The 17,437-nt window shown below is 43.8% G+C and overlaps 1 protein-coding gene across 1 annotated transcript in view; it reads left to right on the forward strand.

The window, feature by feature from the left end:
- adamts18 (ADAM metallopeptidase with thrombospondin type 1 motif, 18) overlaps positions 1 to 17,437 on the forward strand; it is a 50,829-nt gene that overhangs the window by 21,640 nt on the left and 11,752 nt on the right. The window contains exons 12-17 of the mRNA XM_070902555.1: positions 54 to 202; positions 5,895 to 6,067; positions 6,964 to 7,094; positions 8,037 to 8,160; positions 8,476 to 8,720; positions 16,702 to 16,822. Of these exons, the coding sequence (XP_070758656.1) occupies positions 54 to 202; positions 5,895 to 6,067; positions 6,964 to 7,094; positions 8,037 to 8,160; positions 8,476 to 8,720; positions 16,702 to 16,822 (943 nt within the window). The remainder of the gene's footprint in view (positions 1 to 53; positions 203 to 5,894; positions 6,068 to 6,963; positions 7,095 to 8,036; positions 8,161 to 8,475; positions 8,721 to 16,701; positions 16,823 to 17,437) is intronic.

Genomic DNA, 17,437 nt, shown 5'->3' on the forward strand with positions numbered 1-17,437 from the left:
TTCCCTCTCTCTCTCTCTCTCTCTCTCTCTCTCTCTCTCTTTCTTTTCTCCAGTGGTGTCGGAGGGGTCAGTGTGTTAAATATGGGGAGCATGGTCCTAGGGCGGTCCATGGCCAGTGGTCCGCCTGGTCTCAGTGGTCTGACTGCTCCAGAACCTGTGGAAGAGGGGTCATGTACAGGGAGCGCTCCTGCACCAGCCCAAGGTATGCACACTCATGTAATCTCTTATTAATCTAATTCATCACCTCCTCTTTAATGCTATTAACTAGCCAAACACGACAGAGTGATTCATGTTGTCATGCAGCTGCTCCTACGATGAAAATGTGAGTTGCAGTTTGGGCCAGAAAGCAATTCTTGAAAGCCTCATGTCCCAAAATCCTTCCTTTCTGAACACCTGAAAGCGCTGTCTGCCAAGTAGCTGTCGGCACAGACATGCACACACACACACACACACACACACACATGCGCCTGATAACGGCTCTCATCAGTCAGGCTGACAGTCCAGACAGACAGACTATCTCTCCCCATGCTCCAGACGAGGAAAACCTCCTAATAGCATGCTCTTTTCTCTGAGAGCTGCCAAGACAGTCAGCAAACGTCCCCTATTGCTGCTCACTCACACAAACATAATTCTACATAATTCTGCAGACCCAGATCCCACAGTGCATATCGCTTTGTTAAGCAAAGGGCTCTGTGCATGTCATTACACGCACGTGAGAGATCCTCAGTTTTAATGTTGTGTTTCATAACAGACGCACAATCCCTCGTTGTTACTCCCAGAACACCTCGGCAGATTTATTACACGTTTTTTGGGCTTTTATTTCACTTTCGTACAGTAGATTACTGGGTTTAGTTTTGTTCTGTCACTATGGCGCGATGAGCTAATTCATTGTCTCTGCCTGCAGTTAGTCGGCCAGCTCCCACAACGCAGGACAAGGGGGATGTCTGCAATGGGATAGTAAGAGAAAGGATTCATTTCCTGGTCATTCATGCCATTTCAGCCCCTCTTCTTGCCTTTACTGTGCAGTGTGTGTAGCCCATAGTCAAAGGCAGTCTGACAGAGGTCGTGTTAAACACTGATGTTATGTTGCAATTGTATGCAATGTTTGAACAAGTTAAAGCCTTCTCCTTAAAGAATGTGTGTTTATACGAGCCATTTCCTCCGCGCTGTAACTCAGGAGCCGTCATGATGGGGACGGTGGAAGCAATTAACATCGTTTTTATTTTCCCAAGATTGACAACACCTCGAATGTTTTTCCTTTTTTGCGCTTCTGGTCAGCTGTCAAGAGAAGTTTAGGCGCTCTTGATACGTAGTAAAAGAAAAATGAGGAGGAATTGATTTTGAGCCAGATGTGATCAACCTGTGGCTCGACAACAATTAAAAGAAACAGCATGGCCACATAGAACTCATACTCATGCATACACACACACACATCCACACATACAATATAACACCGCGATGATAAGGATCACCTCCACCTTGACTGGTGGACGGATCTCAGACTTCATCACAAAGACTGATTGCCAGCCCCACATCCCCACATGTCTGCACTCATATTTGAGTGTGTTTCTTTGTGTTTAAGCGCAGGTGAGCTGTCTTTCTCGTGACAAGGATACCAGGGAGATAGTTGCTCTCTCTACGAGTCTGCATTTCACGTAGTCATTTTCACAACCTCTGTGGTTGTCAATCAGATACATAAAAGCAACACACGTAGTCGCCATGGGACAATATATGACAGGAACACCTAAACACAATTTCACAACATTTCAACTGCTTACACTGCACACGCTTGAGCTGTCTTCAGCGCTTCCACTTTCCGCCGACTTTCCCGTAACATTTATGTCTTAACTCCCCAACCGACATTTCAACTTTCATCTTTTACTCTTCAACTCACAACTTTCAGTGGTCACACATCAGAATCAGCCAGGTGTGTGTACACATTCAAGGAATTTGACTCCGGTTTTTCGTTGCTCTCAATGTACATACGCAGAAATAGATATACATACAGCTAAAAACAAGAACAACAAGCTTGGACAAGGTAAACATAAACATTAAACTACTATGCACTGATATGAATATATACATACATACATACTTTCAGTGGTTACTCAAAAACGATCATTTTAACTGCGTTCATCTCTTCCCCTTCAATTCACAATTTTCCAGCACTTTCACGTCAACTGACCATTTCACTGCTTTAATTTCTTATTCTTTATCTGAGTATCTTTTGCTTTCAGTGATTACACTTCAACTGACACTTCAAACCCTTTTAAGACTCAGATCTTCAGCTTCTTCAGCTTCTCTAACTCCCATAATTTCCATAAATTTGTTTGTACACAATTTACTCCAACTGCCTTCAAGGTTAACACTTCAGCTGACACTTTTACTGACATCATCTTTCAGTTAATGCACTTGAACTTGCACTTCTTCTTGACTTCAACTGACTGACTTCCAGGTCAATTTATCATGTGCACAACTCCTTTCAGTGCCTGATTTTCAAGTGAATCTTCAACTCCTTTCAGCACTTTCACCTACTACTCATACTTCAGCTTTACTCAAGGCTTACATTATGTTGGCTTACATTTATGTTGACACTTCATTCAGAACTTACACCTAAAAAGAATCTTCAACTTCTTCCAGCACTTCCATTTTAACTGCCATTTCAACTTCTTTCAGTAATTGTATACTGACTGCCACTTCAACTATGACTTCAACTGTTTCAGCATTTCAGCTACATCAAATATTTATTTTCTATAGCCCTTTCTAGTTGTATTTCATGTTCATTACATCCACTCCATTGAGGAGTCTGTTCAGACACTTCTACGACTGTATATCGTCCTCTTTACTCCACTGGTTTCATCACTGCTTACTTAACAGTCAGGCAGACACTGATGTGGCTGTTCCGTCCGTCACAGCCGACTCGGCTCCTAATCCCTGTGAGGGATCAAAGACCAAAACATTTTCAGAGGCAGACCGGCCCTCATATGATACACATTATACACCATGACTGGCAGACCAAAAAGGGCCACAGAGCCCTTTAAACCAGGTTAGCTGTCAAGATCATTTATCATTCCTGTGGCACTAAAGAGTGCTTTGTTGCAGTAGCCGCTGAAAAATGGGTTGGTGCTGCTAAACGGTGAGTTATGGGGTCAGTGGGACAGAGAGGGGATGGAAAAATGGTGAAGGTCTCTCATGTGAAGACAAGAAAATTAGGCTGGTGTATGTCTTAATGCAGTATCTCTTCACCCCCACCACCACATCACACAGCTCCACCAAACAAATTCAGCCACCCAAACACATTCAGACCTTATCCCGACTGCAGCATGTACCCCTGAGTCACGTTTTAGTCCATGACTCATGACATTCAAAGTGTGTTTGTACCCAGTAATCTCTGCGATTATTTTGCCAGGGCCCCTCTGCTCTTAATCTGAGCAGAACAGGAAGGATTAGCCTGAATCTGACTGCTTGTCTTTAATGTCGTCTTCACCCCCAAACTGATCTGGACAGTCTCGGCCGTCCTCCTCAATGATCACTGGCACTGGATACTTTTTGACATAAAGATTCTTGTCAAACTTGCAGTGGACATACATATAGGCATAAATGACATGCATATGAATCCATATCTCACATTTTAGACAAAATCTGACAAAATCCTGAGTTCTTTTGCACCCAAATTTTTGACCATACAGATTTGACAGTTTGTTGTACATTTCCACCTCTGCCCTATTGCAAAATCTTCGCTCAGCGGGGGCAGTCTTAAAAATACGTTATTCGATTTTGCACAAACTCATCTATTTTATGAGGGCAGCATGTATCTTTTGCTCCCTCTTGTAAAAGACTTCTATGGGATCAGCCGATTAAAGCCTTCCCTTCTCGGAGTTGCTCCAAGACGGAAAATGAATCTTCTCCCCTTCCCTCCCTCCCTCCACCTCCCTCCTCGCTCCTCTGTTCCCCGTAGACCACCTGCCAGATCAAACACAGTCAACCTAATCCTCACCAACAAGCCTAGGAGATTAGGTTCACGATCTTGACCTGGTTTTGTAGGGAGTCACACACTCGATTTAAAGGGTGTGGGGGTGTACGATGAGGGGGCGATGGTGTTTACATAGAACTGTGTTTGGTGTAGTCTCCTGGTAGACTTGTAAAGGTGTTTTACAGGGGTTACGCCTGTAGCAGAGTGGCGGAATGTGGATCTACGTGGGAAGTCGTGAGAGGGCCAGGGAGGGAGCAGGTGACTCAAGAAGAAGACAAGACTAGACATGATGACCTCTGACCTACAGGAGTTGAGTCTCAGCTTCTGCCGCCAGGCAGATTTACCGGGCTCCGGGGACATTTAAGCATCTTTAAGGGTCCTGAGGGCTGCGTTGGAGTTGGGGTGTAGAGACAGAAGAGGAATGACTGAAACACAAACTGAAAACTTGTCATATTTGGTTTCTGTTTTGTCGCTGGAAGTAGATTTACAGTTGGGAAACCAGGAGTGTTGTGAAACTCAGGGCCAGACTGTCCATAATCCACGATTTGCATTCAACTCCCTTCTCAAGTAGACTGTCCCTATTTAATGCTCGCCTCTGATCAGAAGGCCTTGACTGACGGAGTATACGATGTCGTCCCCTACTGGCCTGCCGTAAGCACATTACCATATGGGCTGCATTTGTCTGCCGCTAAGTCTTAATAGGATCAGGCCTACAAAAACCTGGGCCAAATCCCCCCCCCCCCACCAAGGGAAGCAAGATCGGCTTTGCACACATACACACACACCTTGAATGGAGCGCCATCACTCTTGGCAGTCGTTGTCGCTGTTTGATTGAGTCCAGGTCTGAATGGAGGGGATGAACGGTCGAAGTCTGGAGAAAAATGCAGTGAAGCAACGGGCATTTTTGCTTGTTGCCGACATGCGTTTCATGCAGACATTTTCAACACAGTTACAGTTACGGAAGGAAATTCAGAAGAAGAACTATGCCTCTGGCTGCGACCTACTCCTGGTGTTTACTGTTTCTATTAGGTCCCTTTCCAAAGCATTTCATTATGTTGTAACACTTAGTGGATTCTTTTTATTAGGCATGTTTGATCAGCATGGTTCCCCAGTCTGTGCGTGTCTGTGTGTGTGTGTGTGTGTGTGTGCAGGCCACTTTGTAAATAGTTAAACTCAATTTTCTCTGCTGGTGGTTGTGTTGGAATGCCTGGCATGAGTTTAGAAAGCCTGGGAAGTCAGACATGGCATCCTAATGTTCACTGAATGTCAAGACTCTGCTTGTCTTTTTCTAACAAGTGGTGATTATTTTTGTCGTTCTAATAGAACATTAAAGCGCCATTATCTCTTAACCGTTAGCTCGTTTATTTTCTGTACCAGCTATTCCCGTGGGGTTGGAGTAGAGTGCTGATTTGGTATGGTGGGGAAAAGATCTGGCATGGTGTGCGAGCTTCTCTTTGACAGTCCTATTTTAGACCAACACAAACTTTAAACTCTTAATTTACACTTTGATCAGGGCTGACGCTACGCTGACAGATACGATGGTGCCATTTTGATGAATTAATTAAGCACTTTTGTCATGGATGAAGGATAATCTAAGATTGAATGAATAATGAATGATAATATCTTGGAATTTATTATGCTCTAAAAGGCTTTGTCTGGGCTTATTAGCAACACTGATTGGGAGATGCGGGTGTGCAAAGTTGCCTTATGAAGCCTTACAGCTGGGATGTATAAACTAACTGATAACTTATAAAGAGACAAAAGTTAACTTTACATTCAGTGTTTCTCACCAAAACCAATCCTGTGATAATGTTTAATTGGCTTATTGATACATTGGTAAAAGTATGGCAATAAAACAAGCAGGATATTTCAGATCTGGACATTTGTCTTTGTCTCTCTTCCTGTCTTCTGTTCCACCCAGGCCGCAGAACAATGGCAAATTTTGCTCAGGCTCCAGCCGTCTCAACCAGCTGTGCAACACTCGGCCGTGCCCTCTTAACACTGTGGACTTCCGGGCCCAGCAGTGCGCTGAGTACAACAGTAAGCCCTTCAGGGGCTGGTACTACAAGTGGAAGCCCTACACTAAAGTAGACGGTAAGGTGATCTGTTGATATAAGACCCACCAAGTACAAAGTCTGTCCAGTCCTGTGGTTCATTTATGTTTGATATGTGATTTGCTCTGAGGATGTTTTTGATGTGTCACTGCTCAAAGAACACAGCGCTGCTAAATACACAGAGAATCGCAGATTGCTCAGGGCAAGCTTTTTCTTGCCTTAATTCTGCAGATCTGTTCCTTTCTGCACCCCGCTGTATTCCGCTCGTCCAAATCTCTTTTATAAAGTGTTTCTGTAATGCCAACCTCTATTTACTGCCACAATGATTAGGCCAAAGAGCTGGAGGAAACTATCACTCTGTGTAATGTGCATGGGAGACATGTAGCCACCTGCACCCTCTGACACAGTGGGGATAGATTTAAAAAGGAAGCCTGCGGGCCAGCTTTGTTACACAGAGCGAGGGAGGGAGAGAGAGTGCAATGAAGGAGAGCAGTGTTTGGCCCTCGTCCCAGGCCTGTTTAAGCTGTTGATGAATGGGAGGTGATGTAGAGAGGAACAGATTCTGAACTGCCTTCTGGGACTTTGGGCCAAGTCACCTTCACCGTCATTTATTTTAATCAAAGACGGCTGCAGAGACTTGTCTGTGATAACTGATCTGAACTGATAAAATAAACCTGTAGCCCCACATGAAAACCCCTGGGTGCATTCATAGTCAGTTCCTGTCTTTTCCACTTTAGTCTCAACACGAGCTGTACATCACGTATGTGTAACAGGTTGCAGTACAGTAGCCACAGCAACTTCAGATTTACCAGCTCATAGAAGAACTTTGGTGAATGAGTGAAACTCTGTGGCGTCTCCACAACAACCTTTTTACTGATGCTACCTTTTTGTATTGATGCTAGTCTTACTGTATACATCCGTATGTTCTGTGTGCAGACGAAGACATCTGTAAGCTGTACTGCATTGCAGAAGACTTTGACTTCTTCTTCGCCATGTCCAGCAAGGTCAAAGACGGCACCTCCTGCTCCGACCACAGACGAGATGTCTGCATTGACGGAGTGTGTGAGGTACATCTTCCATATGGATTCACCGTGCTGCACAGTAAAACTTGGACATGTTTCTCTTAGTGCCACTGGTAGAGACATGTTACATGAGATCATATTTGACATGACAGCACATAACACACATTCTTTTGTACTTGACTCTCAAAGTTGTAGAAGTACAGATAAATTAGTGTCAGAATCCAGTGGCGCAGTGTAGTTTTGGGGCGGATGACAGGGATTTGCTGTTGCCTTGAAAAGAAGACAAACATTGGAAAAAGTTCAAATGTTTTTGAAATTTTACAGAGCCAATGCCTTGATCTACTGTATTTGTTTTACTGCAGTGTAAAATATGATGACAATGGACATTTGGGTGCGCTCACTTTCAGTTTCACTTCCAAATTAGAAATGATAGTCGGGTTAAACTGGGGATTTGTCTGTTTGTCATAAGCAGTCCAGTTCTTGCCAACATGTCATCTAATAGCTTGTAGGATGCATGTGGGCATAAGAAAAGGGTTCAGAGTCTTAAGTAAAAATGGATCCTGAGTGTCCCAGCGTGAATCCACCTCAGCATTAAATGCTGCTGTGAAACGTGTGCTGGTGTTAAACACCAGGCTTAATAAAGTGTGAGAGATGGAGAATGCCCCTTACTCTGTGCTTCTTTGCACCAAAAAAAGCTCGTATGTCTCCATTTTATAGCATATTCCTCTTTTCCTTAAGTTTCATCTCATTTTAAGAGTAATGCTGCATCACCCCACCATGGTTATATTGTCCTTATAATCCAGATATCAGGTGCAGTGGTTATGTGAAACACCAGATGTCAACAAAAATGGAATTAAAGTTACCCCTGGACTGTCGCAATACATTAGTTTTTGAGAGGAGATGGTCATAACTTGTATTTGTATTGACTCATCATTCTTGCTCTGTCCTCACTTATGGCATGTGTGTTTTGTGTGTGTGTGTGTGCAGGCAGTAGGCTGTGACCAGATTCTGGGCTCGAAGGCCTCTGTGGACGCCTGCGGAGTCTGCAAGGGAGACAACTCCACTTGCAAGTTCTTTAAGGGCCAGTACACCCTTCAGCACAGGGCTAACGGTAAGCTTGTCTTTGTTTGCAGTGTGTCTGTGCATGTTAGCGAGCATAAACTTGGTCCCTCTGCAAGACAAAGGGAGACATAACCAGGACACAGAGAAAAACCATGCACAGACACATGCATCTAGTCCCTCTTCATAATGGACTGATTCCCGTCATCCATGTGCAGTAACACACCCGTGGACCAGAGATAAAGTTGAGTGCACGATGAGGTAATGCAGGGATGATGGTGTGTGTGTGTGTGTGTGTGTGTGTGTGTGTGTGCATGGGTAGCATGATTCCACCTAGACTTTCCTTCCTTCTCCTTTCTTTCCCCAGAGTATTACTCCATGGTAACAGTCCCAGCTGGGGCACGGAGCATTCACGTTCAGGAAATGGAGGTCTCCACCAGCTACCTGGCTGTCCGCTCCCTGAAGAGGAAGTACCACCTGACCGGGGACTGGACTGTGGACTGGCCGGGGAAGTTCCACTTTGGCGGGACCGTGTTCGACTACCAGCGCTCTTTCAACAAGCCGGAGAGCCTCTATGCCGCAGGACCTACTAATGAGACGCTGGTGTTTGAAGTAAGCCGCCACCACCGAATGATGTCCGTTTGTGGCAATTGACGTTGACAGGGTCCCTGGCAGAGCGGCTGCGCCTCTTTTTTTTTTTTTTTGAATGTCTGGATGTGAATAGGCTTAGATGAAAAAAGAAGTTTGGGTGGTAGGGAGAACAGGGGTGGTTGTAGCTGTCTGCAATGCTTCTGTGGGGGATTAATTGTGTTTGGTGATTGGTTATGTCAGGGATGATCTGGGGATAGGTTGGTTGTGTGGAAGGCTTTAATCAGAAAACTCTAAAGCTTTTTTTTTTTTTGGGGGGGGGGGGGGGGGGGTCAAACAGCCTGTCCTATGCAGAGCTGCCCTCTTTGCGAGTGACAGAGGGAAAGAAAGAAAGAGAACAGAAGGGTAAAAAGTAGAAGAAGACAAAAAAAGGTTCACAACATATCTTGGATTAATTAGAATCAAGGCCAACAGAACACACTGTCAGCACTCCTCACAGGGACTAGTTCTTTGCTGATGTTGTTGTTCAAACAGAGAACTGCGGTGAAGAGGACAAATTTTGGCCACTGGAGTGTTTATTCGCCTCAAACAGCTAATAACCAGCTGTACAGACGTCAGCTGTAGCTTGCTAGCAACGTATGCACTTACATCGTGTGTCTTTGTGTGCGTTAATGTTACAGCTCAGACCGACTGATCCCAGAACTCGCCGGTTCATCCAGATCAAGCGTCAATAGTTTTCATAGGGGCTAGTTCTTCGGTAGAAAGTAGGCCCACTGAAAACGCCACAGGATATATAATATACTGACTGTACTGATGTTAGCTAGCTGCAGACCATTCGTGTGGAGTGTGTCTGTGTGTTTGTTTATGTGACAGCCAGGACTGTATTTTAGTCTCTTGTCCTTTTTCCTTCCATCTTCGTACACTCATGAATTGAAGTCAGGGCTCAATAAGCACCTCTCACCCTCAATCCGTGCCACCCTGGGCAAACTCACAACTCTCTGAACACAGAGCTAATATATTCCATTGTATTGGGGTGGCAGCATACATCTTAGAGGCAAATATCTCAAAACGTGGACAAATAAAAGAAATCTGCATGGCCAGATCCTTGTATGGGTAAGGGAAAGGGAAAAAATGGGTTTTGTGTCATTTTGTTCAACCGATCCTTTAAGCATCAATAGAATGACAAGGAGAATAATGCAGACGTCAGAAAGAGGGAGATGTGGCACAATTGCCACTTTCACTATTCAGCTCCGTCTCACGTGGCAGAAGCTTGCCTCTTGTTAACGTGTCTTGGTACTGCTGGCTCCAGTGTAAACACAGTCACGTGTTGGTCCACGTACGCACACTCAAAGCCATGGATGTGGCCACTATGGCCACTGACCTCAAAAGTGCTTTGTTGCAGCCATGTGATTCGAGGCTAATAGAGCGAGTAAAATCCCCAAGTCAACTGCCCTTTAGAGGCAGGGATGAAAAGCATAGAATCAGATGGTTGTTCGGATTGAGATGTTCTGCATAGTATATGAGGTGATTTATGAGCTGATGGTACTTTTATTTGCCCCAGGTAATCAGCAGAGCTTCGAGGGTAGGGCGAGTCTTTACCCGTCGTGAAGCAGCAGAATGTGATGCTGGACAGGCGTATCCTCCTGAGAGCAAAACTAATATTCGGCCGAGGCATTATCCTTATGACTCTGTAGGTTTAAGTGAATGGTGGTGGGATGTGTGGGATGTTCTTCCCACATAACTTTGTCAGCGAAAGCATTTGTTTTCTCTTGAACTCTGAACCCTAGCTGTGGAAACAGAAGTGGAAACCAGGTGAAGAGTACATTTGCCCCCCCCACACACCACGGGTGAAGTGATAGTCATGTAAAAGCTAGTCTACCCTCAGCCCCTTGGGCTGCTGAAATACTGCGGTTAAAGCAGGAATGATTGGCCTGTAAATCCAAGAGGAATACCAGTGTGATATTTCCAAAGAGCTTGGCTGGTCACTTGAGTGTTTTTTTTAGCTATTTTAGAAAAGAGACTTCTGTTTGTTTGGGCAGTTCAGCTGAGTTGGCATTTGAACAGCCCATTGTTGTTTCCTTCTTGCAGAGATGCAGACTTGTAACAACAATCTAATATTATCATTCCCACAATAGGTCGCAGGATAGATTTTATGATTATTCCTTTGCAACTTTTCTGCTTCAACAATTTTTGCATTCTGCAATGCCACAATCTTGCTTTCACCAAGCGTGTCAATATTTAGGGATACTTTAAGGTTAAAAAAACATAAATCTTATATTTAGTTGGCGGCTTGGCTTTAGGGATGGCTCTGTCGGTCTGTTGGGCGAGCCACCACTTTTGGTCCAGACTGAAATATCTCAACAACTGTTACATGGGTTGCCATGACATTTGTACAGGCATTCATGTTGCCCAGAGGATGAATCCTGATGATGAATCCTTGGGTGATCCATTTACTTTTCCTATAGAGCCATCAGCAGGTCAAAGTTTTTACTTGTGCTGAGAAATATCTCAACATCCACCAGATGGATTAACAGAACATTTCTAAAGACATGTACGGTTCCCAGAACACTTTATCACGAAATACCTGCAAAACAAATGACATTCCCATCAGCCTCAGCTGTACTTTGTGCATAGTGCTGATTAGCAAGTATTAGCAACATCATACCTGCTACACGTCAGCTTTGCATTGTGACTGTGAGCATGTTTGCATGCTATCTGTAGTATTTATTTCAAACACCACTGTGCCTAAGCACAGCCTCACAGAGCAGCTAGCATGGCTGTAGACTTAGTCTCATTGTACTTTTGGACTTTGTTCCTTTTGGTAATAAGATTGTTCTCACCAAGTTAATTGCTGAGATCTGGGAACGTGATGACTAAAAAGTCTAATGGGGCAAAGAACACAAGCAGTCAGGCACAGACAATTGTATAGGTTTTAAAGAAGCCACCAGGTTAGTCAAACTCATCCAAAGTGAACTGCAACAATCGTTAAAATACCAAGTTTACAGATCAACCACCAAGTTGGACCTGCAGAACTTCCATCCAGACCATTTGTGCTTCTTGCCCTGTCATATTCATGGTACCGATGTCACCGCATTCCCACCACTTAGTTTGGTGAGCACTGTGTTATCATAACCGACAGAAACAATTACCCAAGACCCAAGTGGTAATAACCCTAAATATTCCCTTTTAAGAAGGGACTTTGCTCAGTCGGACAGTGCTCCTCCTGCTTGTCCGTGTGTCCCAGCCATCATACATCTGTCCAGCAGAGCACTCAGCGGTAGCATGCTGCTGATCTGCAGATGACACGAGCATAATCTCTATAAGTATGTCCTGTAATTACAAAAAGGAGAAAGAGGTTGATAGAGAGAGAAGGGTAGAGAGAGGGGGTGGGGGTGGTGAGATTAAAAGATTAAGAATTCTGCAATTGAACTCTTTGGATGTGAGAAGTTAAGGTCAGGGCACAGGGACTTTAACTGCAAATGAAAAGAGTCAAATGAAGGAAAGCAAGTAGGTTTTTTTCTCTTTTTAATGCTGATCTTCATCTGTTTCACACATTCTACTTAACTGGCGCTGTCACAGAAAGACAGAGAGAGTTCATGGGATGGGGGGTCACTCCCAGACCCTTACTCAGCTTGAAACGCTCAAAGAAAAACAAATGTTGAGGAGTGTGAGCGTAAACTGTGACAAGGTGTTCACATCTGCACAGCCACTCAGCTGGTCGGGGGAAAGGAAAGGCGGAAAGAAGTAACTGACAAGAGGGGGTGGGGGGAACAGACATAACATATGGCTGAAGTCTCGGTGGATACCAAGTAGGGTTATTCCCCCTGAATTGACATTCTTGTGGTATGGCGAGGCGAGGTCATGCCAGTCCAGGGCAAAGCATTGTGGTGAGATTCTAATTCATCATCATCTCATCTGACTCGATGAGTGGTGCAGTGGTTGGGTTGTGAAAACCAAGACACTCTGCCGTCTGATGTTGCACTACAGGAAGACAGACTCACATCAATCACGCAGCGGAAACTTGAAAGGCTCTCCAACTTCGATCCAAAGAAAAGAGGATAACTCAAGTCAAGTGAACACAGTGTAGAAGTATTTCGCTGCCATGTTAAAACATATTAAAAAAGAAACCTTTGATGCAAGTTTTAAGTTTTAGTTTTTCTTCCTCTGCTCATGTGTCTGTATTTTCTAAATACAAACACACGTTTAAAAAAACTTTTTTGATTTTTCGGAGACTTGCCACAGCAACACTTTCCTCGTCTGAGGTGTTTCTTTTTTTTTATGCACTCTTAATAGCACTGCCAAGTGAGAGGCACCACTGGTTCTGGAAGTCAACGTCTTATTCATTTTTCCCACAAACAATGTTGTGACTCAGTTGGAGCACTTTTACAGCTTGGATGGCCATGAAACTCTCCCGGTTGAAACTACGTTAGAAAATATCTGGTTCTTTGATATAAAAAAGTTGACGTTCAGGCGTGTGCACATACAATGAAACTAATGGTATCAAGGTTCATTTTACAACACTGGGTTGCACAATGAAATGTAAGTTGTAGCCCCTTCATGCTACAAACACGTAGAACATATATACAAATATTTATTATATACAGTATATTATATATTAAATAGACTAAAATAAAACAATATATGTAGTTTCTTATATACATAAACTTATATACCTATACAGGCATACACCCAGAAAGTATGTGCAGTATGTGCAATGTCAGTGTAAGGTTGGTGGTCTAGTATTCAGAGTTGTCTGCCGTGCCAGACTGATGGTTAGTTTCTCTGAAATGAAGCTGAAATAGTTAAAACTGGTGGCCATAACCTAAATCTATAGGGCTGTTAGATGTGTAACTTACCTTGAGGATATGTGAGGACAAAGATAGTGGATATGGATTCTCCCACCAAAATCTAGTCATGCAAATCAATCAATCAGTTTTGACTTGAAATTTTGCATGTAAAATTCTGAAATCAGGTTGCAAGTGGGAAGTTTAATCAAATGATTAAATTGCATGTAAATTGACTGACTGGGTGACAGCGGTTACTGCTGCACTCCCTCTGATAGTAGTTTTTATTTTGTCAGTCCACATCAGGCTCATTTATTCGCTGGCTGTAGAGCTTCGGTAGATTTATATGTGTTGTGACTGACATTGAGGCCGTATTTTCGCTGCTGCTGTTAGTTTGCTTTGACTACCAAAGACTTCACAGGGGCAGTGAGAGTTCTGGTTGTTGGCTTTTGGGTTTGTAGTACGGGTGGGTAGGATATGTTTCTATGCTCTTAACGGTTTGGGTGTTTAATTGTCAGTCAGGCGATGAGCTTTGGCTGCAGTTAGAGGGGGAGGCAGGTTTGGATATGTCTCTAAATTACTGTTTGAAAGTTAGTGTCTCTCCTGGCAGACAGTGTTAACGCTGTGGTTGGTTGGATGTATTCAAACATTGTGGTTTAGGAGAGAAAGATTAGTTATTTGAATTTGAATGTTGTTTTTATAGCTGCTGGTTCACATCATCGGTGGTTGTTTGGAGAAGGAGCAGAGAACGTTTGGTAAGAGTTGGTTTGCTTGGCGAAGCAGAAAGCCCCGGTGTGGTTAGCAGTAGCAGTTGTTTCATGGCAGCAAAGGAAGTGTGGGTGTTAAAAGTGTCGCCGGTTCTCATGCAGTTTAGTTCGGGCCAAGGCCACAATTTCATCATTTTAGAGTTTAGAGTTTAGAGGGGGCACAGTCAAAGACAAGCTAATATGGCTTGTGGTAGAGGGGACGAGAGGTAGCTCTGTAGCACTCTCACAATAAGACTTTGTGGATTTTTGCATTTAATCTTGAAGCTTGTGGTTTAAGCGTAAGTTTGTTTATTAGACAGTGGGTAAACGTACTGATCATGAAAAGATCAGGACTTGGGCAGCTGGTAGTAACCGATAGTGGTGTCTGATGAAGAAGACTCTAGAAGAAAGAAAAAGCAAAACCTTTCGGCTCCAGTGTCTATTATCAGTGCTTGGTGGTGTGACCAAAATCAAGGCAGCAGCAGCAGCTCTTTCTGCACTTGGATGCACTTGGTTTCAGAGTTACAAGAAATGCTCTTATCGGTGCAGAAGAATATGCACAGCAGGTTTTAGCATGCACGCCTAATTCAGTGTGATTAAACTGAAGCTTTCGCGGAGTTTTGAATGACAACCGTACAGAGAACAGATAGCAGACAAGCCTGTTTTAGTGAAGGGATTTTTTCAAAGTCTGACATGTGACGCCGTACCAACGTATGCAGATGTGTTCGTCTGACATTAGACAGCTCCTCGCTCCTCTCCACGTAAACGTCTCCTTCTGCCCTCTTGTCTGAAGCTGTGCCGAGTGTGCACATGGAACAGTTAACATGCAGCAGAAGGGGATTGGTCCAGTCTGTGGAAGAGCCCCGGGACTGTTGAATGTGGATCGAACCCAGGAGATGCTTGGCTTTCTAAGTTGGATGGTTGATGGTAGATTCCTTGCACTTCAGGATATACCCCAAAGAAAATACGCTTGTCAAAGCTCATTATTGCAGATATTGATAGACTTGATATGTTTGTCAGGCATTGGAATGGCTGTTGACTGTTGTACTTAATACAGTTTGATTGAGGATAAATACCCACCCAACCTGAACTCAACCATGGTGGGCTGTAAAAGAGACATAACCGTGCTGAACGCTTTGAAACGGTTTAAAACGGCACACTATGAGCTGACTATGCCTCAAACAGAATTCTTCACCGTGGCAGTGAATCCTCATGGGCTTGCTTTAATGATAGCCTGATGCTTCTCCTGTAATGGGTATGTCTGCTTTCATTCATCCGTTAGTCTCTGCTTGACTTGAATGTCCAAATAAATCTCCCGCACAGAAAAAGGTAACTCAGAATCACCAGCCATCCAAAAGGATGTGGTAAAAAAAAAAAAGAAAAACTCTCGAAATGAAAATGAAAATGAAATGGAAATTGTCCCTCATATGTGCGCTGTACTGTCCAAATAAAATGACCTTATAATAGTGTGGTCAGCCAGTTTGGACTAGAGAGGGAACAAAGCGCTCCTTAATGTTTGTAGAGCCTTCTGGTTACTGGGTAGTAGATCTAACAGCTCAGTGGGACCGAAATGGCTGAATTACGCCACGTAGTCAGTGGTCGTACCTTTATTCTCTTGTAGTGGAATCCATGACAGATGGGCCGTTTGTTTCTGCTCCTCTTTCACTGCACCTTTTTCTTTACACAATGTAGGCCATACTGTATAGATTGCTGCAGTTCTACCACTACGGTGACATATATTTATTACAGATTGGCTCAGAAACAGAGGGTGTACATAATACTGCATGTAGGGGAAGACTTTTTTATTGTTGTTTACTGTAGACCTGGTTTGTTTGAAATTATAGTTCACCAATAGAGATATAGATAGATAGGTACAGAGTGTAGGCGGACTAGAGAGTAGATGACTTTCTGCGTTCGGCATGAAGACGTTTAATGTCCCCGACAACTTCTGTAGTCTCAGTTAGCCACTTGTTAGCAACCCCCTTTTGTAGTTTCAAAATTCTCGAGTGGGGTATTTACTGATGTATTTTATGTCTTAATTATCGACAAATATGACGATTTGCTTTTTTTCTCTGTCAAATATGTTATGTCCTAACATTTTATAAATAAAACAATAAGTGGTAAAGGAAAAACGACATATGTATCAATAATGAAAATGATTATTAGTTGCAGCAAGAAGACGAGAAGGGGATTGTGTATCATGATTGATTGTGTGTGCATGATGGGATTCCCTACCTCAGATTACATACTGATAGCCTGGAGTTTTGGGGGGAGGAAGGTTGCTGGTTCGAACCCCTAGAGCAGTGTGAAGATTTGAAAAAACCTGATATTCATGTGAAACCGGGTGAAGCCTCGTGTGCGTTCTCTGGATGAACAAAGGTTAAAAGACTATAAAAAACTAAAAAACTATATCCACACACCATTCCATTCCATTCATGTGAAACCTTTTTGACTCCCTGTGTTCTCGCCTGACAGATCCTCCTGCAGGGAAAGAACCCGGGCGTGGTGTGGGAGTACACCCTGCCTCGCACCGAGAGGAAACCCGACTACAGCTGGGGTGTGGTGCGCTCTGACTGCTCTGCTCCCTGTGCTGGAGGTGTGTGTTCGTACGCAGGCCATGTACATGTTTGTTTGATGAATGAAAACCCCTCCCTTGGAACACCAACCTCTCAGTCAGTTCATGTGTGCCAATGTGATAGAGCACAGGTGTATACTCTGAGTATGTGCGTCAGATGTTATCTGCATGTTCGTGTATGTTGTGTTTGTCTCTTTATGTGTATGTGTGTGTGTGCCAATGTGTTTTTGTACCGTGTACAATTCCTGCAGTCCAGTGTGGTCCAGGAAGTGTGTTAAGGCTAATGAAAAGCACCTTTGTCAACTGAGAAGTTCAGACTCTGTCAGTCCCAAAAGACTCAGAGCAACCCTTGGCTCACTTGTCAGTGGATGGCTGTGTGTGTGTGAGTGTGTGTGTGTGTGTGTGTGTGTGTGTGTGTGTTCTGACTGTGGTCCTTGTAGCTCCACTCTCCTTGCTTTAAGAGTCTTCAACTGCTTGTACGCAGACATACTGATTTAACACAGAGATCTCGATCCACGACAGTTACAACATTGAACTTTTCAGATTTCCATGCTGATGTTGTCAAAGTGTCGGCAAGAACTACATGAACTCTCTCTCTCTCTCTCTCTCTCTCTCTCTCTCTCTCTCTCTGTCTCT

This window comes from Enoplosus armatus, chromosome 1, assembly GCF_043641665.1.
Source record: "Enoplosus armatus isolate fEnoArm2 chromosome 1, fEnoArm2.hap1, whole genome shotgun sequence".
In the NCBI taxonomy this organism is placed as follows: domain Eukaryota; kingdom Metazoa; phylum Chordata; class Actinopteri; order Centrarchiformes; family Enoplosidae; genus Enoplosus; species Enoplosus armatus.